The 13271-nt window shown below is 42.2% G+C and overlaps 1 protein-coding gene across 6 annotated transcripts in view; it reads right to left on the bottom strand.

Moving 5' to 3' along the window:
- The window catches only part of CNOT1 (CCR4-NOT transcription complex subunit 1), a 53574-nt gene that overhangs the window by 36542 nt on the left and 3761 nt on the right, over nucleotides 1-13271 (bottom strand). For all 6 annotated transcript variants that reach the window (XM_031615541.2, XM_031615542.2, XM_031615545.2 and 3 more), the window contains exons 2-12: nucleotides 11640-11911; nucleotides 7905-8012; nucleotides 6801-6899; nucleotides 6263-6331; nucleotides 6106-6160; nucleotides 5483-5686; nucleotides 3836-4004; nucleotides 2578-2704; nucleotides 2185-2295; nucleotides 610-780; nucleotides 196-323 (exon numbers count right to left, since the gene is read on the bottom strand). In XM_031615541.2, the coding sequence (XP_031471401.1) occupies nucleotides 196-323; nucleotides 610-780; nucleotides 2185-2295; nucleotides 2578-2704; nucleotides 3836-4004; nucleotides 5483-5686; nucleotides 6106-6160; nucleotides 6263-6331; nucleotides 6801-6899; nucleotides 7905-8012; nucleotides 11640-11741 (1343 nt within the window). In that variant the 5' untranslated portion in view covers nucleotides 11742-11911. The remainder of the gene's footprint in view (nucleotides 1-195; nucleotides 324-609; nucleotides 781-2184; nucleotides 2296-2577; nucleotides 2705-3835; nucleotides 4005-5482; nucleotides 5687-6105; nucleotides 6161-6262; nucleotides 6332-6800; nucleotides 6900-7904; nucleotides 8013-11639; nucleotides 11912-13271) is intronic.

The raw sequence follows: 13271 nt of genomic DNA, 5'->3' as shown, positions 1-13271 counted from the left end.
TTCAGATATTATGGAAATAGACAGTAATACAAGAACTTTCACTGATCAAAACACAGGAAAACAGTAACAGCTCATTGACTGGAACATACACACAGCTACAGAAATATAACGCTGCATTAAGATAAAATCACATCTGACCAAGTTATCTTACTCTAAATCTAGGTAAGAAAAGCAGTTTGGGAAGAGCAGGTTTACCATGTAGCAATTTCTCGATTGTCATCCTCTGGTGGTGCTTTCAGGATGTCTGTGGTAACAGTATGACAAGGGTAGTCAGCAAAACAAAAGATGTCCGGGTTTATAAGGGAATGTTGAATGAAGGAGAGCTGGAAAGAGAAATCAAAAGCAGTTTAGGCTGCTGGAGTTGCATGGTCCTTCACAGCTGCATTTTGCAAAGCTCCAGCCTTTTTTGCGTAACCAGGTAAACGAGGTGCTTGGCACAGCTGCATTATGAGTCAGAACAGCTAAAAACAAATGACATGACATGTACAGCTAGTGACCATCTCCTCCCCAACAATGCAGCCACAAGTTCTCAAACTTATCAATCCACATCTGAGAAATTCAGAAGCTTCTTAAGTGATATACAGACAGACGAAATGCTGGTAAGCTTACCTGGCCCTCTGCATGCTTCCAAGGTCTGTATATGGCATTAACTGGAAAAACTTCCATGCCTAGCCCTCTCTGGATGCCAAACACCACAATATGCAGGCCTTTGCTGTCACGAATCTGAAATCCTGGGTGGTCCAATTCATAGGTTACTACTTTGAAGTCCAAGCTAGGATTCTGTACGCAAAAAACAGGAGAGTAGTCAGCCTTAAACACCACAATCATCAGTCTTTGCTTCTAAGAACCCCACTGTAGCTTAGTATCCACCTGACAACAGCTATCCATACTTCCAAACATTAAATTAAAACCAAAACAACTAGAACAGCTCATTCCTTAGCACTCTCATTCCTTTTGTAGACTTCCACACACTCTCCAGCAAGAGGCAGAAGGATCTGACCAACTGCCAAGCAAGACTTGCTTTCTTCTTGAATTTACAACGAAGCATCCACAAAGCACCCGTTAGATTTTCATCAGTAGTGTGAAACTTTCATATGAAGGAGTTTGGAGGAACCAGGGCCATTACAGAATGCAGACCACTTCTTCCAAAGCTAGGTGAGTACCAAATGCAAGAGCTGGAGATACTGGCTGCACATTGTGCCCGCCTCCTGACAAGCTGATGTGACACAAAGTAAATGTGAACTGCATCATAAGGCTAAGAAAGGCTTTGGGTGTGCTTATACAACTGCAAAATTGAATAAAAGAATGAAGTGCTTAAAGAATAAAAAATTTATTGAGAACATGAACATACGGGTGCACTCATGCCATTTGGGTAAACCACAACTGCAGTCATTTCCACAAGTTGTATGCACTGCTACAGAATGAAAAAAAATTAAAGCAGTTTCCTTAAAGGAAACAAAAGACAGAAGCAGCAGAGAGCTTTCTGTAAGAATTGAAATAGTACAGCTATATTAGCAAGCAAGACCTACTGTTACCTACACAGCACAAAGGGATTTGGGTATTGGTACTTAATTAACAGCTAGCTTCTTGAAGTTTTTGGTTTTTCTAAAACCAAGCAACTCCTGCATAGATTAGAGGGACCACACAGAAAACTCTCTCTTGGCTAGTAGAGAAAGGAAACGGCATTCATGTTTCACTGTGCTAATTAAAAAAATGCTGCTTAAGAAGTGATGGAAAATCTTCCAAAACATCACCCATACCAGCAGCATTGGGAGGTTTGGAATGAGTAGCTACAAAAATATTTTTTCTTCTTCATTATTAATGCCTACAGTGAAGCTTTTCAAAACAAGGTGCCTGATGCACAGATGTGTTCCATGGTCAGAAATAAAGTGTTCAAAATGAAAACCCTTCAGACACATACTAGAACACACAGGAGTGAGCAGCATGGAATGAATCACAAGCCACACCCACGTTAGCATTCAGGTTGTTTTTATTTACCACAGTTCTTCAAAATACTCTCCTTCAAGAGGGAAAGCCATCACTCAAGCATAGCAGCACAAACACATTATTGAGATTCAAAGCCATTCAAGGCTGCTAGGAGCTCAAAAAGCTTTGTATTCACACTGGGACATGCCCTTCTTTGAACTGCTCTGCATTGAAGATCAAGGTGCTCAGAAAACTTACCAGCTCCTTAAGAACATCAATTAAGACCTCCACATTCCAGGTATGGGCTTGTGCTCCATCACTTTTATCTTTCCCATCACTCCAAATCCCACTGCCGGGAGCCGAAATAGACTGCAAGTTAAACATACTCAATTAAGTACTGGCTAGAAATAGAGAACTCTCGAAGCCCGCCAGCCACAGAGCTTCTCACTATGAAGGAAAGCAGAGGTTCAGATCAGTAATGACACCACTTGCATGCTGCTAAGAATCCTTCACTCAAGAAGGTATTACAGAAATGTATGCTAGGACCTTCGGAATTATAAATATTGAATCATAAAAGCTTACATTCTGAACTTTTCATTTCCCAATTTCTGCTTATTAAAATGCAAATAACCCATCCTGTACAGCACTCACTTGTAATGGAATACCATCCGTCAACCCCGAATGAGTCCGAGCCATCATCCCCAGAACCCTGGCAACCTGGGCAGCCGTCACCTCCCGAACTCCAAACTGCATGATTATGTTGCGACATTCTTCAACACTAGGATGGGACAAAACAGACCTCAGTAAAGCCAATCTTTCTTCAAACAACACAGGCTTAGCCCTCAGTATGAGCCTAAAGCCAGAAGCAGCCACGTGTTTGCAGGTTCCTGCTACCATGCTCAGGTATTACAGCACTCTCCTTGGGCCCTAACAACTGCACCATAAGATTCCACTTATGGAAAGGTAAGAGATATACAGCATGAAATAAACTTATAATATATTCAAAATAATTCCTCATTAGAGGCATTCTAACTATCATCTAGTTTTCCTTCCTTTATTTCTGGTAATGACGACAACTCACACACATATAAACAATCAATGGCACACAGTATTTGTGCTGGGTGCAAAGATGTATAGTCATGCTCACATCACTCTCAGCAAGCTCAGATAGCTCTGCTAATGGCAGCCTGTTCCACACAGCACCAGCAACTCTAGCTAACAGAGATGCATATTTCACATTTTAGAGAAAGGGAAGATAGCCAAGAGAATCTGGAACACTCTAAATGAGAATGTGGGTTAAATACATACACAAATATACACACAAAGCCAGGGCAAGTTTAAGACAGCTGTATTTCTACCAAAATAAGCCTAAGCAGGCACAGGCTCTGAAGCAGCTGTCAAGATACTCTGCTTTATCACCAGCATTTCACTATCATAATTATACTCCACAGCTTCAAGTAATCTTAATTACAAAGTTTAAACTTCGATAAGCGCGTTACAAACAAGAAGCTGCTGTTGGGCAACTCCCTTGAAGGGACACCATTATCTTCAGCCCTTCTATAATTCACTTCATGTGGTCAGTGAGCTATCAGGAATGTGCCACAAGTGCAGAATAGGATTTAGGTGGAACTCGTGTTTACTAAGCCATCTTGTTTTTAGGAATGTAACCATCCTCCTTATTTATAAAACCTTTCCAAGGAAGGCAAATACCTTTAACTAACAATTTTTACCATGACAACAGAAAAGCTACATACAACAGAAGAAAGCAAAACAAAATAAGAATTAAAACAGACAAACTCATAATGTTTTTTTTTTTTTCTTTTTCTTCACCTTTTGCATCCTGAGAAATGCCACCAGCACCCAAAATGCTTTATTTTCATATGAAAAAAGATCGTCTTTTCCTACAAACCTTGTACAAAAGCCATAGCCAACTTCTTGCATAAAGTCTGCCAGAGAACTCTCCATCATTGTTTTGGCTATCCCTCCAGAATCAGGCAGGATCCTGTCCATTAGAATGTCCCGTTTTTCAGGGTATAGAAGTGGTGCAAGCACCACAGGGCAACGCTCCTGGGGAAAATCTGAAGGCAAACACAATGAAACAAAGTCATGCCAAAGACCCAGAACAATAGTTGTATGCAACTGGCTACTCAGAAACAGAGTGCTGTACTAGAATTTCCTTGCTGCTGCAGAAATCTACATGCTGCTCCAAGTATTTCTCCACCCCACCTAGCAACTCCCTGCTGGCTCTCAGATATTCCTAGAGAACAAGAATGTCCAGTAGGGTACATTAATGTTTTCACTGCAGCTGCCCAAGAAGACCAGCAGCTGCAATGGGAGTTTTACAGCTACAGACTGTCACTAACAGCAGTCACCCAAAAAAAGCACAGAGCAAGAAATAATACAGCAGTAAAGAAGGCTCTCCTCTACATCAGGAAGTATTAGGAAACAAAGGAGAGCCTGCAGCTTAAGTAGTCCACCAGTAAAACAGGCACTTGAGGATGGAAGGAGAATACTCGCTCTTCCTCTCAGGAAAATGAAGTTTAAAGAAGACACAGCACTGAAAAGATAAGAAGTATTGATGGCAGTTTTGTTCACAGCAAAACAACAGAGTAAAGACAACTTAGGGACAGGCCTTCCTTAGACAGCACTGTCTTGAAGACAGCACATAATATCTCTAATACCCTTTGGGGCCACTCTTAGAAGAATTCTGTTTCCCAAATCAAAGCAAGGAAAACAACAGAAGCTAATCCACTTATCTTCATTAAAGCAAGCATGACCTAAGAAGTTACACCTAAACAAGTGGTACAAACATTCTGTTCTCCTGTACAAAGGATGCATTCCTCTAGGTCTGTGCAGAACCAAGCAGTGGGTTGAGTTAAACACAGTTTTTGAGTTGAAGTTCTCATCCTTCAAGTGTTTACAGCACACACTTTGGTTTTGGAAAGGGAAGAACAACCACTTCACATCTCATTGACATTATCCCCTGCCATCACACAAAGTGAATAGGATATTCCAGGAATTTAATTAGTTTTACTCAAAACCACATCCCACACTCTGCTAGAACTTCATAGATCTGTTCCTGATATAAAACATCCAGTGATTACTCTTTCAAGTTAAAGATTTTAAAGCTTTTTTCTTTAAAAAAAAAAAAAAAACATTACAGACTATGCTCCTTACCCTACAGAGGAGCTCAAGCTTTTCCAACTACAATGCATTGTGATGTATTAGTTAAAATCACAAGTGCCACCCCACACAAACAAACAAGTGGACAAAATACTGCCTTATTTACTTTGCTCATTTATCAAAAGTCTTTAAGAAAAAAAAGAGAACAAAAAAACAAGCCTTGAGGTTGTCTCAAGCTACTGCACACTAAAAAAGAAGTACTATTCTGGCCAGAAGTCAGAGCAATAGTACTTCTGTCAGTTCTGTTAGGAACAATTACTGAGTTCTACCTCAGCCCCATCCCCATTTCAGCAGCCTGCACTGACAGCAGGTTTACAAATGCCCATTTCTACATTTGCACTTAGTCTGGCTCCCAGAAAAACGCCACACTTACCTCTACGTAATGTTTTGAGGAAAGCGTCAATCTGTTCCTGTCCCACCCCAAATGCTCCCTTCTGCCCAAAAAGGAGATGGGAGAGGAGAAGGTGCAGGACCTCTATTGCAATATCTTGGAAGCCACCTTCTTGATTTCCACTGACGTCCGCGTCAATGTAAGAGCGTAAAAGGTCTGGGAGTTTCTGTTTGATAAACTGGGCAGCTGTTGAATGCAAAAGAGATCAGAATCAAAATCTGAAACGTGTTTTCAATGTAACAATTTATTTCCGTTAAGTACCATTAACTTACTCTGAGTTTGTTGATCACAAACTACAACAGTTCAGATTTAAAGATAAACTTCATAATCCAAACCTCTGAGCTTAACTGGGAGCAGACAACCAAAACGGTAAGGCAGGACCTCAGCTTGACTCATTACCTAGCAAGTCACTCATGGAAGGGACCTTCAACTTCATAGGAGACAAAATGGCCACATTACCTTTTGCCCTCCCCAAAAAAGGCTTTAAGGCTTCAGCTCCTTTACTGACTGCAATATCATACATGTAAATATCTACTTATTTAAAAAGCCCATTGCTTAAATGGAAAACAATGTCTTTGCTGCAGTGCTTTGGAAGGCTCACTTACCAAAACCTCGTAGATCTGAGCTGAAAGAGTTCAGTAAAGCGAGACCAAATATCACCTATAAACAAACAAACCCAAACAACAGTAAGGAGACATTGTCCTTTTCAACAAGCTCAGTCATAGAACACTAGAACAGTTTGAAAATAGAAGGTTCACCTACCTCTTGAACTTTACTTAATTTGATGACTTTACTCAATTGGGCAAATAAATGGGGTGAAGGCTTCAGACTCTGAAATGAATAAAAAAACGTTAAGTGGAGCTGATTTTGTTATTAGTCTCACTTGTCACAGCAGGCAATCTAGATGCCTGTTTGCAGGTCTTGAATAGTAACCGTTCTACTGCAGGCTAATGCAGCTTGTAACGTAAAACTAAGCATTCTAGAACTATTTTTGGATGTGTCTAGACTAGAAGTTTACTCCTAGTATCCTTGTGTTAATCTAACTTTACAATTAAATCCCCATCGTGGCTTTTATACTGACAGAAACAGGAGCACTGACGATTTACTTTGGTACTGCCTGCCACAAACAAGCCATTAGGTAACATGTTAGATTATTCTCTGAATAACTAGCTCAATGAAACACAGCAGGCAAGTTCAACTTTTGAAGACTTTCCCACAACCAATTTTAGCCATTAACAAAATCCACAAAATAGAAAAAACAAAAAAAAACCAGTAGGATCCTTTGCACAAACATACCCACCTTCTGATAGTGCAATGGATTGTCAATGGCGTAGGACAGCGTCGAGATAAAGTTTGGTTTTGTAATCAGCGACGCACACTCCTGGATCAGAAATTGAGTCTGGGAAGAGCAAAGCAACTTGAACATTCATTGTTTTGACATGGGACAATAAAACAAAGCTTCTGTTTTTCAACACATGCAGGAGAACTAAACATAAAGCACAGCAGTCTTGCAAGTGCCTATATTTTCATTCACACTCATTGAACTCATTCCTTTTCAATCAAGTTTACTTCAGATTTAGTTGTTTTTTTTTTTCTTTAAGACTAAGTGACCAAACACTCAACATTAAATGGTAAAAAAAACTGATTTGCAAGTGTGAGACACTTCATACTCTGTGAGCACCCTCACACATTGCAATAGACAATCTAAGAATATTTAGTTCTTATTTGTGAGTTAAGCAGTCCACACCAATATTGCTTAAGGATGAAAAGCATGACCTAATACCAGAAGTGTCAGTTAGTGAACTGGGACAAAGCTTTCTGGGGCAAAGGCTTTCAAGGAGAGTATTGTGCGTAGTGAAAAAAAACAATTGTACGTAAGCTGTTTTCCCAGATCAAGGTATTTTAAGAGTCAGTTATCAGTAGTTTACTGTCTTCAGATTAGAGTAGTGGCAGTCATAGAATGGCTTGGGTTGGAACGGACCTCAAGGATCATGAAGCTCCAACCCCCCTGCTGCAGGCAGGGCCACCAACCTCCACATTTCACAGCAGCCCAGGCTGCCCAGGGCCCCATCCAACCTGGCCTTGAACACCTCCAGGGATGGATGGGGCATCCACAGCCCCTCTGGGCAGCTGTTCCAGCACCTCACCACTCTCATAGTAAAGAACTTCCCCCGACATCCAACCTAAATCTTTCCACCTTCAACTTAAAACCATTTCTCCTTGTCCTGCTATTATCCGCCCTTTCAGAGAGTTGAAGAGTTGTCAAGAATTGTTTGCAATAGAAAAGCCACATGCCATAACAGAAGTTCACTTGCAGCTACCATCTTCACCCCCCAGTTCACACCCTGCTGTAGGTTCAGCAAACATCAACCCAAACAAGCAACTGCTTGAGTGCAGACTTTACCTGATGGAAATCTTTGCCACTGCTTTTACCATCGCCACTGAAATCCACGTGCGAGAATAGACAGCGTAGTAAGTGCCTGTCTGCCTCGGGACCGTGCCTGTTCACAATCTGCAAGAAAACATCCAAAAAAGCCTCAGTAGCAAACAGTGGTTATAAAGCATGATCTGGGACTAATACCATGGACACAGCAGTGTTTCTAGTGGTTCATTCGTCTACAGTTTTTACACAAATGAGAACGTTGCCCCTTTTAATCAGTAACCTAAAAGCCAAGTCATTAAATCTATTTGCAGATTAAAAATATAAAAGGTGACAGGAGAAGAATCTAGACTCAAGTCATGGACACAGAAGCTGTGCATTTTGCAAGTCTTATCCTTAAAGAAAAGCTAAGAGAAGGGGGTTTTAAGTCATGAAAGAAAGACTTAAAGCTTCGCTGCCACTAAAGCAGCCCAGGACTCATGTAGTGCCACACTCCCACTTCTCTGTATTTTTCTCCTATATTTTCTGTATCTCAGCCCACAAGAGCACAGAGCCCTGGGAGAGCATGCGGCTCTGCAAGACAAGGGATGTAGCCCAGACAGGCCGCTGGACTGCAGCTTCACTGAGCTCGCAGCTTCTACTTTGTCTCCTGCTCATGTCTGACTGCCATAATTACTTCAGGCTCTTTTAAAACACTACACAGTGTTTCCTGCCTTCTAACTGAAAAAAAAAAAAAAACCACCACCATCTCTAACTTGCTTGTTGGCAAACTTTAAAAGCAAACAGCACATGCTGAACACCTGTGGCTGAGACTTCTCCCCTGTCATTAGAGCTCATTCAGCCCAATTCTATAGCTCAGCAATAAATAGGTGATCCACATCTGTTAAACACTAATCAACCACTTCCAACTCTTCATAAGGCCATACCTTTCTTAGCATTCTTAGCATCCCATCATTTGTCTTAACTCCTGACTACAGCCCAGCTCATCAGCTTGCTGTCTGAAGAACCTTCAGATTGTTTCAGTGTTTATTCATTGCTTTATATCATATATCTAACTGCACAGCATCAGCTTGTTTTTAATAGAATCCATACTGGCAGAAGCTTCAAGTCACTTAAGCACCAGTAGCTTGCCTTATTTGTCCAAATAACAGCAGCAAACATCAAATCCAACCTTCATCCATCAGCGAGATGTTGCCATTGTTTCCACAAGACATGCAAGCATGCCCCAGCAGCTCTGCCTGCACTCCAGCTCCTTCCATCAAGTTCAGTGCCTCGCCCTGCCACAAACCTCCCTGCCTGCTGGTGGTTTCCTTGTGCAAAAAAGACAAGCAGCACTGCTGCAGGCTGCGTCCACTTCAGCTCTGCTGACTGATGGCTTTCAGCTCAATTCCTCTATCGTTATCTGACCTTATGCTTCCCCTCCCTTTGCTTATCCCAGTGGTTGCCGAGCTTTGTTCTGCTGGAAAGAAACATCCAAGTCAGAGCCAGCCCTGCATCCTAACTGGATGTGCCCATGACACATCAGCCCAGAGCAGATAGCCCACTTCAACTGTGCTGACAGCACTGCCTCCAAGGGCAGCCACTCCCCACGACTTGTAGGAAGCTGCTCAGTCAAACTGAGTTAGTTCAGACTTCAGAAATCAATCTCAATCAAATATGTAGATTCAGACATGGTAACAAGGCTGGCACGAAGCTGGATCCAACTTCTAGTGAGCTACAACCATGATGAATTCATCAAAGCAGATGGATGCAGAAGAGAACTGTACATAGCAAAGCTATCAGTACATCTCTGCATCAAAATTAGATTCCTTCCTTGTTTAGAAGTAACTTCAGAAGGCTATGCATTTGAAAACTAAACATGCCATTGGGGAAACACTGGAATTGCAGCATAGGCATTTCTCAGCTCTACTACACTGACACAGAAGTTTTTTTTTCTACGAAATAGATAAAGGGAATTGCTAGCTTCCCTGTACAAAACATGCCTGCTTCTGGCAACTGTTAAACTGAGCTTCATTATAAACTACAGGTAGTAGAACCACATGTATTTGGATTTATCACACAGACAAGCTGGACTTTGCTCAGGTAAACACAGGCTTAGCTCAGAAATAACTGCTTTCCAGCCCTGTTCAACAGAATGCAGAGAGCTCTGCCTTCCTAGATGAGTATGTCCTCAAAGCTCTTCTCTCATCACTAATTTAGGAAAAAGGAAACCATCATACCCATTTTGAAGGAAGTCATTCTTTTGACTTTATCTTTCTGACAAAATGCATAGATTTTTTTTCTTAAATACATGTTCCATTTTTTAAAGCAGCCTTAAAGCATCACCCACGTTAGATGGTCACTGAAAGCACGTTAAAGCAAAAATCAGCTCTGCCACCTTTACATAGTGATGTATTTAAAGTCTATGGCATTTTGTTCAGAAGTGCATACTGGAAGAAAGCCAGCAGCTTAAGATCAGAGACTATTTTCACTAATCATGTGTGAAAAGAACAGTTGCAAGTATGCTTTTCCACATACTCTGTATGCTTAGGCATGAGCTTTGTAAAACTGAGTTATGCCAAAAATTCACACCGAGCAGTGTGAGCAAGATGGAGACAGCTCAAGCATGCACTTATCCCTGCAACTATCTGAGGAGAAACTGCACGAGGTGACACAGAACTAAAGTAATACCAGCAAGTTAAAACCAACAGGGGAGCGTGGAGATTTGAAGAACTGAGTATTGAATTCTGTGTTATAGCCACATACACTCAAACCAGCCATTTCCACTTGCACTTTCTCAACACACCAAGGGGTCTGTGGTGAAGGATAAGGAGGAACCTGTCCCCATTTTAGAGATCTGTATTCCAGCTAAAAAGAAGACTGATCATACATTCTCTCAAGCCTAGAAATTTATTATGCTGACATAATTTTTCACGTTAAACCTGCAAGTCACACCTCAGTCACACCTTGCTTCAGGAGCTGCTCATCTGTTGAAAGAGGCTGATTTAAGGACAGCAGGATTTCACACCCTTGCAAGTACTGAACTTGTGAGCACAGATGTTTAACTGGCACAGCTGTGTGCTGGGAACCCATCTAAACTAGTTTCTGAAACTTGCTCAGTAGCATTCACTTCCTCCTAAATGCTCCCCTGCTGACAGCTGTTTCCAGCCCATCCTGCAATCAGCACTATATTTAAAAGGGTCAGTCAAACCAGAATTCTTGTCCAGATCTAAGATTTTTCTGTTGTTTCAAGCTACAGCTACTCTGCCTATAAACCCAAGGTCACAGAAGCTCATCTGACTTACCAGCACGCTACACTCCATCAAATGAAACAAGGAGCAAAACTCTTCCACCCAAGGTAGGTGAAGGTATTCAGATTAGCCACATCTTCTCATTTTCAGAAGAGCAACTTTGACAAGGAAATATAGTTTCCTCTCTCTCCCACCTAATGCTCTTAGAGAGCATCCAGAAGCTGAAAAAAATGAACCTGAAAGAGTTTAGGAAAGCTCTGCATGCCATACTCCATGAGCAGAGGATGCTTGTAATGCACAGCCACAGACACCCTGCTTTCAGATCTGAGGAACAACCGGCTGCTGTACTCCACCACCCAACAGATGAATCCAGCACGAACACCTGGGACCTGCAGCTCCCCATCCTGCAGCACAGAGCCACACACAGGAGAGCACTGTGGAGCTTAATTCAATCAAGGAGAGAAATTCCACCTGACACTGCCATTCTTTCTCTCCAAGACTTCCTCAGTCACATCGCTGCTTTACTTACGTGTTGTATTTCCTGCTGGCTGGCTCGGTAGTTTTTCTTGGTTAAATTGTCCACCAGGTAGCTGATTTGAGACAAGGCCAGCGAGAGCGAGTCAAGATTCATTGCTGGTTGGGGCGGAAGCAGGCGGCCGAGCCCGGCGCAAAATCACCATTATTCCCCTTTAGTCACCTCAGAGACAGGTTAATTGTTTTTCCCCCAATTAGCCTGTATCTGGTTGTGTTGCTTTCTTCAGCTCTTTCTCAGTTGTCTTCCTCTGTACAGAAACATGGCACCTGCAAGACAAAATTGCATCAGGTTTGAGTTCTGTAGCAACTTCACAGCTCTGTCCCAGGAACTGCCATTACTTTAATGGATAATATTCTGCAACAAGTATTTTTCTGTCTGTTCATATAATATCAAAAAGACAGTGGTTCCTCTGCACTAACAGAACAATTCAGTAATACGCCTCAGAGCTGTTCACTTTTTCTTGCTTGTAAGCTCAGCTGCAGACCAAGTGAAGTTTAACAACACTGATAATACAGACACTTTTGAAAGCTTAACTTATGTAAAGCATTTGATATAATGACATCCACCAGGAAAGCAAAGCATTATGAAGTTTTTGCAACACAAGCTTAGTTGTTTTCACAGCACCCAACCACCACATTTATTCCTTTCTGCACTCTGCCAGTCTGAAGGAGCCAGCAAACAGCTCAGCTGGAAGAATGACCACCCTTTCAGCACTGTGAGAAAGAAGAAAATGAGATGCATAGCAAATGAGGCACCACACAGCAACCAACAGAGGTCACGATCACTCCAAGCATCAATCAGGAGTTTACAGAATGTGCTCTTTGGCCATCTCTGCCACATTTTGCCTGGCTGCTATCAAATAGCACCACGCTCCGTGGCACGCAGCAAAACAAGCAGTTGTGAATGAGCAACACACACAAAGAGCTGCAATAAACTAACCCTAACATTTGGCTCCTAGAGAAACAGCTTTCCAGTGAGAGAGAACGGCGGAGCGTGCCAGCTTAATAAATTCCTATGACAACACAAATCTTGGCACTTGACATCTCATCTGTTAAATCACAGATTGCCAACACGATACGGTTGCATCCCAAAGCAAGTTGTGCACAAGCAGCAGTCGCAGGAGTCCCAGGGGAAGCAGCTCTGGGAAGCAGCTCTGCTGTTTCCCAGGGGTGGAAGCAGTGAAGCAAGCAGACAGGGCTGTGCCACACAGAGCTGCAGCTTCTTCCCCTTCTCTCTCTGGATAGGAGGTATTCATTCACACTTAGAGCTGTTCTTTACCACATGCCTGTTTAACACTTTCTCCTGCCACAACAGGAAGGATGCCCACAGGTTAGCTCCAGTGGAAGGGACAGCAGTGTGCTTCTTGTAGAGACAGGCAGGTTTACACACAACTAATTCTCCCTTTGGTCCTCCAGATAACAAACTTCATAAGCAATGTGTTTCACCACAGCAGATGAAGATCCTTCTGTTTTTTATTTTTAACTTCTATCATAGAATCACAGAATGGCCTGGGTTGAAAAGGAGCACAATGATCATCCACTTCCAACCCCCTGCTATGTGCAGGTCACCAACCAGCAGCCCAGGCTGCCCAGAGCCACATCCAGCCTGGCCTTGAATGCCTGCAGG

Source organism: Phasianus colchicus, chromosome 13, assembly GCF_987193195.1.
Source record: "Phasianus colchicus chromosome 13, bPhaCol1.hap1.1, whole genome shotgun sequence".
NCBI lineage: Eukaryota > Metazoa > Chordata > Aves > Galliformes > Phasianidae > Phasianus > Phasianus colchicus.
Note: the sequence above shows the minus strand (reverse complement) of the source record. Positions and strands in the feature narration are given on the sequence as shown.